General features: G+C 49.5%; 2 protein-coding genes across 3 annotated transcripts in view; one reads left to right on the top strand and one right to left on the bottom strand.

The window, feature by feature from the left end:
• The window catches only part of LOC116967488 (F-box/WD repeat-containing protein 1A), a 27,953-nt gene extending 23,800 nt beyond the window's left edge, over nt 1–4,153 (bottom strand). The window contains exon 1 of one of the 2 annotated variants that reach the window (XM_033014092.1): nt 3,386–4,153. In XM_033014092.1, coding sequence (XP_032869983.1) covers nt 3,386–3,430 — 45 coding nt within the window. In that variant the 5' untranslated portion in view covers nt 3,431–4,153. The remainder of the gene's footprint in view (nt 1–3,385) is intronic. The other variant, XM_033014093.1, reaches the window with a different exon arrangement.
• On the top strand, nt 4,013–14,960 carry pbdc1 (polysaccharide biosynthesis domain containing 1). Its single transcript, XM_033013824.1, has 7 exons — nt 4,013–4,070; nt 4,522–5,192; nt 8,124–8,189; nt 9,765–9,824; nt 13,306–13,446; nt 14,179–14,290; nt 14,433–14,960. Exons 1-7 carry the CDS (start codon nt 4,013–4,015, stop codon nt 14,627–14,629), a joined length of 1,305 nt encoding a protein of 434 aa, XP_032869715.1. The 3' UTR covers nt 14,630–14,960.

Below are 14,960 nucleotides of genomic sequence, written 5' to 3'. Positions count from 1 at the left end.
TGGGTGACGTTTCGGGTCGGGACCCTTCTTCAGGGTCTCGACCCGAAACATCACCCATTCCTTCTCTCCAGAGATGCTGCCTGCCCCGTTGAGTTACTCCAGGTTTTTGTGTCTAACTTGAGTTTAAACCAGCATCTGCAGTTCCTTCCTACACAGCCTTAAGTAACAATTAGCTTAAACATATCTCGTTGTTAATAAACAAATAGTGAAAGTGCATGGTAAGGCTGGGTGGTTCGACAGCATTCGGAACATAGAAAGGTGTGGCACAGGAGTACGACATCTCCACACCTCCTGCAGGCATCAAACCGCTGCTGTCCCTATGCTCCTCTGATTCGGACTGCTAATGCACACGCATGTTGCTCCCACCCATTCAGCTGACTGGGCCCAGGGGCGCCAGAGTTGGTTGTTCAGAGAGAACAGGTTAGAGAAACACAACCTTCAAATTCATCTGAAGTTAAGACACAAAATGCTGGAGTAACTCAGCGGGGCAGGCAGCATCTCTGGATAGAAGGAATGGGTGATATTTTGGGTCGAGACCCTTTGTCAAATTTATCTGCCTGCCATCAGGAACTCGGGCACCCAATTAGCTTCAGGAGAAGACCTGCAAACAGTCAGAGACCCGCTGAGTTACTCCAGCAGTTTGTGTTGATCTAGTTAGTAAATAGTGCGTGCCATGGGACTGTCTTAAAAGAGGCAGGTCAGGCTCTCCAACAATGAAAGTACAAGAAAATTATATCGAGAGATGTCCATCACACTCTCTCAGAAATGTGGACGCACTTCTGGGAAAACGAGAGTTCATGTCCTGGGAACTTGATGTTTGATCCACCACTATCTTGGTGACATTTTTGCTCGGCACATTTTACTGTCCTTCAGATGTGAAAACCTTTGTCACCAGCAACGTGTTTAGGTTTCTTATTGTCACATGTACGGTGAAAAACGATGTTTTGCATGCTATCCAAATGGAGCAGGCATACCAAACAGCGATACAATCAGTTCAAAATCAAGTAGAATAGGTAGAGCAAAGTTCCCTGAAAGTGGAATCTCATGTAGATAGGGTGGTAAAGAAAGCTTTTGGTGTGCTGGCCGTAATGTTAAAATTGTACAAGGCATTGGTGAGGCCAATTCTGGAGTATGGGGTACAATTTTGGTCGCCTGATTATAGGAAGGATGTCAACAAAATAGAGAGAGTACAGAGGAGATTTACTAGAATGTTGCCTGGGTTTCAGCAACTAAGTTACAGAGAAAGGTTGAACAAGTTAGGTCTTTATTCTTTGGAGCGCAGAAGGTTAAGGGGGGGACTTGATAGAGGTCTTTAAAATGATGAGAGGGATAGACAGAGTTGACGTGGATAAGCTTTTCCCACTGAGAGTAGGGAAGATTCAAACAAGGGGACATGACTTGAGAATTAAGGGACAGAAGTTTAGGGGTAGCATGAGGGGGAACTTCTTTACTCAGAGAGTGGTGGCTGTGTGGAATGAGCTTCCAGTGAAGGTGGTGGAGGCAGGTTCGTTTTTATAATTTAAAAATAAATTGGATAGTTATATGGACGGGAAAGGAATGGAGGGTTATGGTCTGAGCGCAGGTAGATGGGACTAGGGGAGAATACGTGTTCGGCACGGACTAGAAGGGTCGAGATTTCCTGTTTCCGTGCTGTAATTGTTATATGGTTATATGTTATAAAGGGGAAGATACAGAGTGTGGAATATAGTTCCCAGCATTGTAGCACACTAAAGATAGACTGGATAAAATGCTGGAGTAACTCAGCGGGTCAGGCAGCATCTCTGGAGAAAAGGAATAAGTGACGTTTCGGGTTGAGACCCTTCTTCACACATTTTGTGTACCAGCATCTGCAGTTCCTTCTGACACATCGTAGCGTACTAGTTCCAAAGACAAAGTCCAATGTCCACAATGGGGTAGAGGTGAATTGGGCAGTACCCTAGCTTATGGAAGGATCGTCCTCTGGTCTTCGATTCACCTACTCTGGGCAAGAGACTCTGCATCTACCCGATCTATTCCTCTCATAATATTATACAACTCTATAAGATCACCCCTCATCCTCTTACATTGTAAGGAATAGTTCCAGCCTACTCAACCTCTCCCTATAGCTCAGACCCTCTAGTCCAGGCAACAACCTCATAAATCTTCTCTGTACCCTTTCCAGCTTGGCAACATCTTTCCTACAACATGGTGCCCAGAACTGTGCACAATGCTCTAAATGCAGCCTAACCAACGTCTTATACTGTCCACAACCATCTTAAAGCTGAAATAGTTGTCATCCACAATTATTTCCCAGTACAAGGTCTACTATGGTCCCTCCTCGAGTTAGACTATCCGCACTGTTTCAGGAAACCATCTTGGTTACACATAACAAATTCTGCCCAGTCTGTATCTTTTGCATTGAGCAAACCCCAGTCAATATTGGGGAGGTTAAAGTTGCCCACAGCAGCCTTGTTGCTTTGGCATCTTTTACTAATCTGTTCACATATCTGGTTACTGGGAGGTCTATAATATCCCATTTAGAGTGATTGTGCCCTTCTAATTTTGCAGCTCTCCCGACATAGCTTCAGTGGGCGAACCCTCCGGTGTGTCCTCTAAGTGTCTCAATGACAGTCTCCTGACAAGTAAAGCAACTCCTTGCCATCACACCTGAAACATCAAAACCCTGCAACGTTGAGCTGCTGGTCCCGTGACAGCCACAACATCATAGTAACATCGAAGATCGACACAAAAAGCTGGAGTAACTCAGCGAGCCAGGCAGCACCTCTGGGGAGAAGGAATGGGTGACGTTTCGGGTCGAGACCCTTCGGAGACGTCACCCATTCCTGCTCTCCAGAGATGCTGCCTACCCCGCTGAGTTACTCCAGCTTTTTGTGTCTACTGTTTAAACCTGCATCTGCAGTTCCTTCCTCCACATCATAGTAACATCAGCAGCAGCTGTAACCCCAACACCAGCACAACCCCATGGGAACTAACACTGCAGTCTGACAAACAACCTTTTAGAGATAAGACTTTGCCTTCCATCACAGCGAGGAGGAGATTCACTGTGATGGATGTTTGTGTAAATTGTGTTGTGTCTTGGTTCTTCTTCTTGTTTGTATGACTGCAGAAACCAAATTTCGTTTGAACCTCTGGGTTCAAATGACAACAAATAAATTGTATTGTAATTGTATTGTAGCATCACTTCCGCCCCTTTGAAGGCCTAATTTGTGCCGGCGACTTCATTGGTTTCAATTCTTTTAAAATTATTATTATGCAGTCAAATTTTTTTGGAAGAGCATGCACACATCATCACCCCCTCCACCCCTTTGCTGCTTCACTGAATTCAATTGATAACAGATGACAACGACAACCCAGAATTAGCACAGGCCCCAGGTCTGCAACTTACCATATATTCTACGATCTTGTCATGCAGAATGGATTCCGCGTCCATTATTCACAGCCTCAGAAAGAGTGTGAGGGAAACCCAGTTTCCTCTTTGCAAACAGAAAGAGGAAGCCTCTCTCCTTCATCAATCAAGCTGCCCTTTCTTCCCTCTCAGAAATACTGCTTTAAAACTGTTTCAAAAAAAATAAACCCCTCTCCTTCAACACCCACTCCTCAATCCGTCACCCACATTATCTGGGATCAGACTTTATTACATCCTCCTCGTTTCCAAAGGCTCCCAACCTGAAAGGCCTTTAATCCTTTTCTCGTATTTCCTCCTTTCAATCTTTCCCCGTTCGACCAACCATTCACTTCCCCTCTAATCTATCGATCTATCACCTCCCTCCCCGCTGATTTCTAGCAATAATTCCCCCCCATTCCAACCCCCATTCACCCGGTCTATATCCTCGCCCCCCCCCGCCGGCTTGTCTCCCCTCACACAGTGACGATCCCCACTCTACCCAACGTTAATCTCTCCCCCACCCACGATGGCCCCAGCTCCCTGAATCTCCCTCCCTCCCTTCCTTCCTCCTGGCCTTTGGCGCGGCTGCACCGCCGCCTCCCCTCGAGTGCGGCCTCTCCCTGCTCAATGAAGCTCGGCCTCTCTCGCTCCCCAGCCTCGCTGAAGCTCCCTCTGCACCGCCTCTGTCTCACTGTCCCTGTCTCCCTTGTCCCTCTGTTTGTCTCCCTTGTCCCTCTGTTTGTCCCCCTCTGTCTCCCCTGTCCCCCTCTGTCTCCCCTGTCCCCCTCTGTCTCACTGTCTCCCTCTGTCTCCCTTGTCCCTCTGTCTCTCCTCCCACTATGTCTCTCCTTTACTTCCTTCCTTGTCTGTCTCTCTCTCTATATATATATATATATATGTCTGTCTCTGTTTCCGTCCTCTCGCCTTCCCCGTTCCCCCCTCTCCCAATCTTCCCCTGTGTCTATCTACCTCTCTCCCCTCTCCTTGTCTCTATCTCCCCTGCCTCTCTCTCTCTCCCCTCTATCCCCTGCCTCTCTCTATCCCTTGTCTCTCCCCTCTCTCCCTTGTCCCCCTATCCCGTCTCTCTCTATCCCCTGTCTCTCTCTGTCTATCCCCTGTCTCTCTCTATCTCTCTATATCTCTATCTCCCCCTGTGTCTCTCTCTCTATCTATCTCTCCCCTGCCTCTCTCTATCTCTCCCCCTGTGACTCTCTCTCCCGCCGACTCTCCTCTTCCTTCAGCCTGGGCGCCGCCACATCCGGGGAGGGAGTGGGCGAGGCTGCGGCCTAGAGCAGCGACTGGAGCCGGGGCCTGGAGTTACTGGAGCCGGGGCCTGGAGTTACTGGAGCCGGGGCCTGGAGTTACTGGAGCCGGGGCCTGGAGTTACTGGAGCCGGGGCCTGGAGTTACTGGAGCCGGGGCCTGGAGTTACTGGAGCCGGGGCCTGGAGTTACTGGAGCCGGGGCCTGGAGTTACTGGAGCCGGGGCCTGGAGTTACTGGAGCCGGGGCCTGGAGTTACTGGAGCCGGGGCCTGGAGTTACTGGAGCCGGGGCCTGGAGTTACTGGAGCCGGGGCCTGGAGTTACTGGAGCCGGGGCCTGGAGTTACTGGAGCCGGGGCCTGGAGTTACTGGAGCCGGGGCCTGGAGTTTCGAGCCCGCCAGTCCCGGAGCCGCGGGCGGCGGAACAAAGTGTCCGGGGGGGGGAGGAGGCGCGAACCCTGACCCCGGCCCCGCCCGCGGGAGCGCGCACGCGGTGACGACAGCGCCTGACCCCCCCCCTGAGGACAGCATGGCCGGTTCCGTGCTGGTGAGGGAGCGCCGCACTGTGTGGGGGGGGGGGGTGTGAGGGAGCGCCGCACTGTGTGGGGGGGGGGGGTGTGAGGGAGCGCCGCACTGTGTGGGGGGGGGGTGAGGGAGCGCCGCACTGTGTGGGGGGGGGGGGGGGTGAGGGAGCGCCGCACTGTGGGGGGGGGGGGGGGGTGAGGGAGCGCCGCACTGTGTGGTGGGGGGGGGGTGAGGGGGCGCCGCACTGTGGGGGGGGGGGGGTGAGGGAGCGCCGCACTGTGTGGGGGGGGGGGGTGAGGGAGCGCCGCACTGTGTGGTGGGGGGGGGGGGGGTGAGGGAGCGCCGCACTGTGGGGGGGTGGGGTGAGGGAGCGCAGCACTGTGGGGGGGTGGGGTGGTGGGGGTGAGGGAGCGCCGCACTGTGGGGGGGGGGGGGTGAGGGAGCGCCGCACTGTGGGGGGGGGGGGGGTGAGGGAGCGCCGCACTGTGTGGTGGGGGGGGGGGGGGGGTGAGGGAGCGCCGCACTGTGGGGGGGGGGGTGAGGGAGCGCCGCACTGTGTGGTGGGGGGGGGGGGGGCGGTGAGGGAGCGCCGCACTGTGGGGGGGTGGGGTGAGGGAGCGCCGCACTGTGGGGGGGGGGGGTGAGGGAGCGCCGTACTGTGGGGGGGGGGGGGTGAGGGAGCGCCGCACTGTGGGGGGGGGGTGAGGGAGCGCCGCACTGTGGGGGGGGGGGGGGGGGGGGGTGAGGGAGCGCCGTACTGTGGGGGGGGGGGGGTGAGGGAGCGCCACATTGTGGGGGGGGGGGGTGAGGGAGCGCCGCACTGTGGGGGGGGGGGGGGAGCGCCGCACTGTGGGGGGGGGGGGTGAGGGAGCGCCGCACTGTGTGGTGGTGGTGGGGGTGAGGGAGCGCCGCACTGTGTGGTGGGTGGGTGGGGGGGTGAGGGAGCGCCGCACTGTGGGGGGGGGGGGGTGAGGGAGCGCCGCACTGTGTGGGGGGGGGGGTGAGGGAGCGCCGCACTGTGTGGGGGGGGGGGGGTGAGGGAGCGCCGCACTGTGTGGGGGGGGGGGGTGAGGGAGCGCCGCGCTATGAGAGGGGCGGGGGGATGAGGGAGCGCCGCACTGTGGGGGGGGGGGGAGGGGGTGAGGGAGCGCCGCACTATGAGAGGGGGGGGGGTGGGGGTGTTAAATCCAGGCTGCTGTCAGCTGCAGCTCCTGATGTTATTCCGATGATGAAGGGGATCTGCCCGGGACAATGTATATCCTTTCCTTGTTGGAAGTCCTAGTGATACAGTGTGGAAACAGGCCCTTCGGCCCAACTTGCCCACACTAGCCAACAGGTCCCACCTGTGGGAGGATCTTGATGGCAGAACAGAGGTTTGGGTTGGAGTTCAGCGTCTCACTCTGGGTGTCAGCTAGGCTGTGTCAAAATTCCAGCCCGCCTGTGATGGAAGATTGGGGTTAGGTCAGTATCTGTTTGGTGGAGGATGTTGTCTGGACTGACACAAATTGCTGGAATAACTCAGCGGGACAGGCAGCATCTCTGGAGAGAAGGAATGGGTGTCATTTCGGGTCTCTCCAGAAATGCTGCCTAATTCCTCTGAGTTACTCAAAGATTTTGTGTCTATCTTCAGTGTAAACCAGCATCTGCAGATCCTTCCTGCATATTTAAAAACTCTGGTTTGGCACAGAGGGATTTTTTGAGGTCACCAAGTTGATGAAGGCGATGGAAGTTGTTGTATGTACATTATTAGGGTCTTTGACAAGGTCCCGCATGGCTGGCTGGCCCGGAATGTTACAGCACCTGGGATCCAAGGTGTTGGTGAAGTGGCTCTAAAGTTGGTGTGTGGTGCATGCCAGAAGGTCGTACTGAAACTTCGGTAACGAGATGTTGTCAGAATGAGTTTATTGTCATGTGTACAAGTAGGTGAGTGCAGGTACAATGAGAATCTCGCTTGTAACAACATCACAGGCACCTCGATTAGGACAACACACAGAAATATAAATTATGCATAAATTCTACAAGACATTGAAAAGTAAAACTGCAAAAGTATCCAATTAGAAAACGATGCCATTTAGTGCAAGAGGTTCCATTGCTGAGGTAGGATTAGGGTTGTGTGCGTTGGTTGTAGTAAGGTAGCTGTTCCTGAACCTGGCAGGGTGGTTCTTTACGCTTCTGTACCTCTGGTAGCAGTGAGAAGAGGGCACCACCCGGATGGTAGGGTTCCTTGGTGACAGATGTCGCCTGCTTGAGGCAGCGCCTGGTGTTGATGCTTTTGATGGTGGATAGCTCTGCAGCCTCTTTTGTTCCTATGCGTTAGAAGTGTCATACCAGGCCGTGGTTGCTGTCAGGATACTTTCTCCAGCGCACCTGTAAATGTTTGTTTGTGTGTTCACCAAATCCCTTTACAATTCTTGGAAAGTCGAGATGCCGCCGTGCCTTGTGCTCTATGATTACCTCTATGTGTGTGGGCCAGAGTACAGGTCTTCCAAGATTTTAAAGTCCAGATACACTACTGGGCTCAGTGATGTGACTTTTATTGATTATAATAAATATGTATGACTTGGAAGACAATATAATTAGTAAGTATGCAGACGTCACAATGTTTGGCAGAGTCATAAATAGCAAATAAGTTTGTCTACAAATACAGCTGGATGTAGATCAGTTGGGTGACACATTGGCAGATGGGAGTTAATCTAAACAACTGAGACTTCAAGCCTTTTGGGAAGTCAAATCTGATCGGCCTCGTAGTCATTGATGGGAAAATTATGAGCATCGATGTAGAGAGAGGCCTTGGTGGACGTCCATTGTTCCCTGAAGAGGTGACACAGGTAGATAGTGGAGAGCAAAGATCTTAGAGCTCTAAGATCTTTGGTGGAGAGGGCTTCTACCGCTTGTTTCTCTCTCTCTCTCGCTGACACAGTCTAATGTCTGCCTGTTTCTCTCTCCTGTCCAGGGTGGTGGTGAGTTGATGACCGCGGCACAAGCTCTCTCCCAGCCGGCTGAGGCCTACGGCAACGATGTAAGTATTGCAACTTCCTGCAGCGGTGAGGTTTAATGTATCCCCGAGTTGCCCAGCCTGCTTACACACTCCGGCAGGTTGCAGAGCAGTCACCACAGTCACAAATGAAACCCCAGTATTTAGCAGGGAGAATGGGGATGGGAACAAGCGACAGCCGGTTAGAGACCACCCCTAGTGGAGGGAACAAGGCTATCGGTAGTCAGGAAGTGGTCGTGGGAAATAATCAGGTCGGGTGCAGTCTTCGTTTTTTCCGTTTTAGAGATACAACACGGAAACAGGCCCTTCGGCCCACCGAATCCAAACCGACCAGCGATCCTCGCACATTAACACTACCATAAACACACACTTAGGACAATTTACACATATACCAAGCCAATTAACCTACAAACCAGTGCGTCTTTGGAGTGAGGGAGGTAACCGAAGATCTCTGAGAATACCCACACAGTCACGGGGAGAACGTACAAACGTTGTACAGACAGCACCTGTAGTAGGGACTGAACCCGGGTCTCTGGTGCTGCAAGCGCTGTAAGGCAGCAACTCTACCGCTGTGCCACCATGCCGCCCTCGGAGTTCAACGCGGACTTGTGAACGAGAATATTTGTTGTCAGCTGTTAAGGGGAATAGTAATTTGCTGAGGTGCCACATGCGAGTTCGTAAACCAAACTCTGGCTTGTGGGTGCTAGAACATGGACCTTTGATGTCATCCTCTTACCACCTATACACATCACCCACTGGATACCCTCCCCATTCTGGTACCCTCTGCCCATCTACCTCACCTTCCCTTGTGTAGGAAGGAACTGCAGATGCTGATTTAAACTGAAGATACACACAAGAAAAACGGTCTCGATCTGAAACGTCACCTATTCCTCTTCTCCAGAGATGCTGTCTGAGCAGCTTTGTGTGTCTATCTTCTCTCTCCTTCCTTATTAGATTCCAGCTCCGAGAGCTTTTGTGTCCTGCTGTGCACCCTGCAGCTGTCTCTGTCTTCCCCCACCTGGCTCCATCCTTCATTACAAATTATACCATCTATTAATTTGAAAGCCTATTTTCAATTCCAAGGCACTCTTTTTATTCTCCATTCGGATGGGAGTTACCTAATGTCCTGCAGTGTAAAGCCGTCACTTGGTGCAACAGGTTGTCCGTTGCAGGTGACCTCCGCTCCCACATCATGGGTGACAGACCCAGGACTGTGAGGCCCACCTAACATTACATACCCACCTGGTTTAGTTTCTTTTATGACACTGCGCACGGGTCGAGAGATCCCTGTGACTAAAGGCCGCTTTATCTACGTTGTTTAGGATAGTTTTATCCAATAGATTCCTGTGGAAGTGTTCAAATTCTGGGAAAACACATCAGCAAACGTGGAAATAGAAAGCACAGGCAGACAAAAGTGCTGGAGAAACTCAGCGGGTGCAGCAGCATCTATGGAGCGAAGGAAATAGGAAGGCATGGGGATTTAGCATTCGCTTTTCATAACTAGAAACTACATGCCGTAGGTTTACTGGAACATGAATCCAGTGTTTTGTTCTTCATGAAAACCAAACTCACTTATTGAACTTGCTTCCCGTCTTGCAGGCAAGCCTTGAAATGATGTGGGCAATGAAAGCCTATCAACACGCTGAGATTTATTTTAACGTAAGTATGATGCTTTGAATATTTTGATTTGAGGATTGCCGGCCTTTGCTTCATTGTGATACCAGGGCATGATTCTGTGTCTCAGTCACCTCCAAGCTATTTGCTTAAGAAGGAAATGCAGATGCTGGAAAATCGAAGGCAGACAAAAGTGCTGGAGAAACTCAGCGGGTGCAGCAGCATCTATGGAGCGAAGGAAATAGGCAACATTTCGGCCCGAAACCCTTCCGAGTTTCGGCCCGAAACATTGCCTATTTCCTTCAGTCTGAAGAAGGGTTTCGGCCCAAAACGTTGCCTATTTCCTTCGCTCCATAGATGCTGCTGCACCCGCTGAGTTTCTCCAGCACTTTTGTCTGCCTGTGCTTTCTATTTCCACGTTTGCTGATGTGTTTTCCCAGAATTTGAACACTTCCACAGGAATTCTACCTCCAAGCTATTTGCTGTTTGTCATCGCGATGTTATCACTGACCCACCAATGCTACTGCTGATTAAAGGTGGACATAAAACGCTGGAGTAACTTGGTGGGACAGGCAGCATCTCTGGAGACAAGGAATGGGTGGAGTTTCGGGTCGAGACCCTTCTTCAGACTGAGGTCTTTTGCCCAGGGTAGGGGAATCAAGAATTAGAGAACACGGTTTTTGATGAGAGGGGAAAGATTTAATAGGAGTCTGAGGGGAAACTTTTTCACGCAGACGGTGGTGGGTTTATGGAGGTAGTTGAGGCAACTAACAACATTTAAAAGCCAATTCAACAGATACATGGATAGAAAGATTTAAAGGGATACGGGCCAAATGCTGGTAAATGGGGCCAGCTTAGATGAAGATTCTTGGTCGCATGGACAAGTTAGGCCAGAGGGCCTCTGTTCTTTTTTAGATCCCTTCACAAGGAAGAACGTGGTCTTGGCATCTACCTTGACAACCTACCTCTAAATCTGGTGATTTAACAGGACCATCTCATTCTCCAGCTCACCTTTGACCATAAACAGATGCACTCAATCAGCAAAACTGCTCATGCCCAGGAATCAACTAGTGAAAAACAAATAGGAAATGTTGGAAACACTCAGCATGTTGCTCAGCCACTGTGGAGAGAGAGAAAGCTAATGTGTCAGGTCAGTGATCAGTCATCAGAACTAAAAGTGAGGAAATAAGTTGAAATTGTATAGAGGGGTGAGGGTGGAGAGAGCAGAGGGGTGAGGGCGAATGGGGATCCCTGCATTCAGAAAGAGAAGGTTGGTAATTTGACATCAATGTTGAATCTTGTTGCATTTCCAGTTGCAAGATCCGGCATTGTTCTTCAAACTTTATTTGGGTTCACTGGAAGACCAAAGCCGGGTGGATGTGGGAATTAATGTGTTCTGCAAAAGATTTATCCAGAGCAGACCAGATTGTAAGCAGCAGAAACAATGCATTACACTGGAAGTGCAAGAAATTCTTACTTCATCTGGAACTTTGTCTTTGGGACCACTCCTTTTCTCTATTTTCATAAACGACCTCCCTAATATCTGTTCTGACTGTCAAACACAACTATATGCCGATGATGCAGTGCTATATACATCTAGTACTAACAAGTCTGAAATTGAAAGATCCCTTCAATCAGATCTTACTTCTGTTCAGAAATGGCTATTATTTAACAAATTAATTTTAAATAAAAATAAATCATGCAGTATGTTATTTGGTACCAGACAAGGCCTTGGTAATTCTGTAGATCTGACTATATCATTTAATGAAGGATCACCATTAGAACAAGTATTGAACTTCAAATATCTTGGTGTTTGGCTCGACCCAACGCTTTCATTTACGCAGCATAGTGAGACGATTACTAAAAAACTCAGCTGTAATCTAGCTATTCTTTACCGCCATATAAATTGTTTCACCTTTCAGATGAGAAAAATAATTGTGTCTCAACTGCTACTACCAACACTGGATTATGCTGATATTGTCTATCAGAATACATTTGATACACATCTTCAACCCCTCAATGTAGTTTATAATAATCTTTGCAGATTTATTTTAAGGTGTCCATATATAACTCACCACTGTTCTATGTACGAAACTCTAAACTGGTTATCCCCCCACGCTCGAAGATGCTACCACTGGTTCCAGTTCATCTTTAAATGCATCCATCTCAATTACCCTTCTTATTTAAAACAAGACCTATTACCATACACACCCTCATATTCACTAAGACATATTCAGCAACCATTCTTTTTCATTCCAAGAACTAACAAAGAAATTGGGAGACGTGCATTTAAATTCAAAGCTCCTTCTGACTGGAACACTTTGCCTAGTACCATAAGAACTATTAGCTCATTTCGTCTATTTAAAAATACACTTTTACCCTTCCTTATAAAACCATGTACCTGTTTCTAGTATTAGAGTCTTCGAGCTCCTTTATCTAGCTTGCTCTGTGTGTGATCATTTGGCATAACTATTGTATATGCATGGCCATTACACTTATGTATTATTTTATTGCATAGTGTAACAAGGTCTTATATTGTATTATGTCACAATATCATGAAATAATATATCATGTAATAATGTTGATAGTATGTATTAAAGTACGATGTATGATAGGTGGTATATGGTATTATGCATCAACATTATGCTGTAACACATAACTATTATTATTATTGGATATGTAAAGCCAATTAACAATTGTTATAAACTATAACAAGTGGGGATGGAGGGGTTTTGGGATTGGTGTGTGGGTAGGTGGGTCAATGAAAGCCTCTATGTATGTTATGTCTTGTGCTGTATGTTCTATGTTGGACCCCCTCGAAAACGAGATGACTGTCCATCTCAAGGGGTTATCCATGAATAAACTTGTTTCAACTTAAGGGAACATCCTGAACAACCTCCAAAGTACCTGCATCAAACAATTAAACTAGGCAGCACTCCCGTTTAGTTTCACCAATGCCATGTTCTCATGTACAGCACTTTGTGGCAACTGCAGTTGTTTAAAGTGCTTTATAAATAAAGTTATTATTATTATTATGTACAAATTGTATAAAACTTACCTACTTTCATGCTCCCTCCCATGCAATGAAGGCCAACAGTTGCGTATCTTGCGATTCCTTTACACCTTGATCTGTCTGCAGTGTCTGTCCGTTCAAGCTTTACTGCTCGGAGTGGATATTCCTTGGTGCATTGGACCGGGTTAGTATGGGCTCGGGTGTAGTATTTGATTAGTATGGAGGGTTAGAGGTTATGGGGAGAAGGCAGGAGAATGGGGCTAGGAGAGATAGATCTTCCATGATTGAATGGCGGAGTAGACTTGATGGGCCGAACGGCCTAACACTACTCCCGTCACTTATGATCACGCTGGTGTTAGCAGGGAATGGGATTCCTTGCTGCAGTAGCAACTCCTCTCGGAATCAGATTGTGTTTATTTCCATGTTTGAAACAAATGGTGCACAGTCCTTGAGCCCAAGTGTGAGCACAGCTTCCCGTCATGGAATTAATAGCAGCATCTGGTTCTTCCAAAGCTCATCTCTTCTGTTGACCCACGCTACCTCAGACTGACGAAAGAAGATGATCTGATCTACACGGAGTTCAAGAGACAATTCAGCGAGATGAGAGTCGATGTTCTGGATCCAGAGAAGCTGAAGTCGGAGTCTGCCAAACTGGTATGTTCCTTCTGCATTGACACTCACTCTCCTCCTATTTCCTGCAATCCCAGGCAGGGATTCTTGCTCGATCTCCGTGTCAGCTCAGCTCAGCGGGGACCAGGCGCAGTGCCTGGGGTTTGGCCAATCCTGGCCATTGTGCAGAGATTCACCAGCTTGTCCCACGCACTCCTTCATTGCCACTTGGTTGAACACAGATCAAACTTCATCCTGAAGGTAGACAAAAGTGCTGGAGAAACTCAGCGGGTGCAGCAGCATCTATGGAGCGAAGGAAATAGGCAACATTTTGGGCTGAAACCCTTCTTCAGACTGAAGGAAATAGGTAACGTTTCGGGCCGAAACCCGGAAGGGTTTCGGCCCGAAACGTTGCCTATTTCCTTCGCTCCATAGATGCTGCTGCACCCACTGAGTTTCTCCAGCACTTCGATTTTCCTTCTTAAAAACTTCATCCTGAACCTGGCAGAGCTGGGAAGGAGTTTCCCAAAACGTGTGCCGAGAGACGAGTGGGTAAGGAGTGGGTGGACGTTTGTTTGGCTGGAGGTACAGCCCAGCAGGGTAGAGGCAGAGTTGAAATAAAGGCTTTTCTGCTCTTGGCTGCGACTTTGACTTCGATGTTCCCCTGGACAGTCCAATGGGGCCTCTCCCCAAAGCACCACAGTTGAGAAGGAAATTGAATTGACGCCTTTAGGACTTGTTTTAGCCAAATGAAAACCGGCAGCTTTCTTGTTTCAGGCCTGGCGTCCGTTCTGCATGCAGTTTGAAACCTTGGTTGAAGACTTCAACTATGGAACGCTTTTGCGATTGGACTCCTCAAAGGATTACCAGGAGGAAAACACCATATTCGGTAGGAATGAGTCGCCCAGCCACACACTTCGGCGGGGGGGGGGGGGGGGGGGGGGTCAGGGACAGAGGGAGATACTGAGTAATGATACCATGTTGCCGAGCTGCTCTCTGCCTCATACTCCTGTTTGCATCTTTCTTCCCAGCTACCAGGATCCAATTCTTTGCCATAGAAATAACTCGGAATCGGGAAGGTTACAACTTACCGCTATTTGAAAGATCAGCAAAATCAAAAGGAGACGGTGTCAATGCACAGAAGGCCGAAGCTGTTGCTAAACTGGCAGAAGCAAAGGACTCTGCCCGTACAACGCTTGTGGGGGAGAGGGCCTCCTTGTCCACGTAGCCTGCGCTGGTTTGTCGAGGCCCAGGCAGTTCTGGTGTGCCACTAAACATCCCTCAGGTGGAGAAATCCCTATGTGCACAGGCAGATCAGCGACCAATGCAGCATCACAGCCCACCGCAGAACCTGGACTCGAGAAACTTGTATCATTCAGACAACAGGCATCAAGAATGCTCTTGAGGATTGAAACAGTACAGCTGTGTGGTCAATTGATAGATTTTCTTTTAAACAAGGACTCTGGGGGGGAAAAATAGCTCAGCTGCAGAGTTGTCCACTTAAGATGTAACAAAAAGCAAGGTTCTGGAGGAACTCTGCAAACCAGGGTGAGGGTACA

This window comes from Amblyraja radiata, chromosome 39 (genome assembly GCF_010909765.2).
Source record: "Amblyraja radiata isolate CabotCenter1 chromosome 39, sAmbRad1.1.pri, whole genome shotgun sequence".
NCBI lineage: Eukaryota > Metazoa > Chordata > Chondrichthyes > Rajiformes > Rajidae > Amblyraja > Amblyraja radiata.
This window is presented reverse-complemented; position numbering and strand designations above follow the sequence as displayed.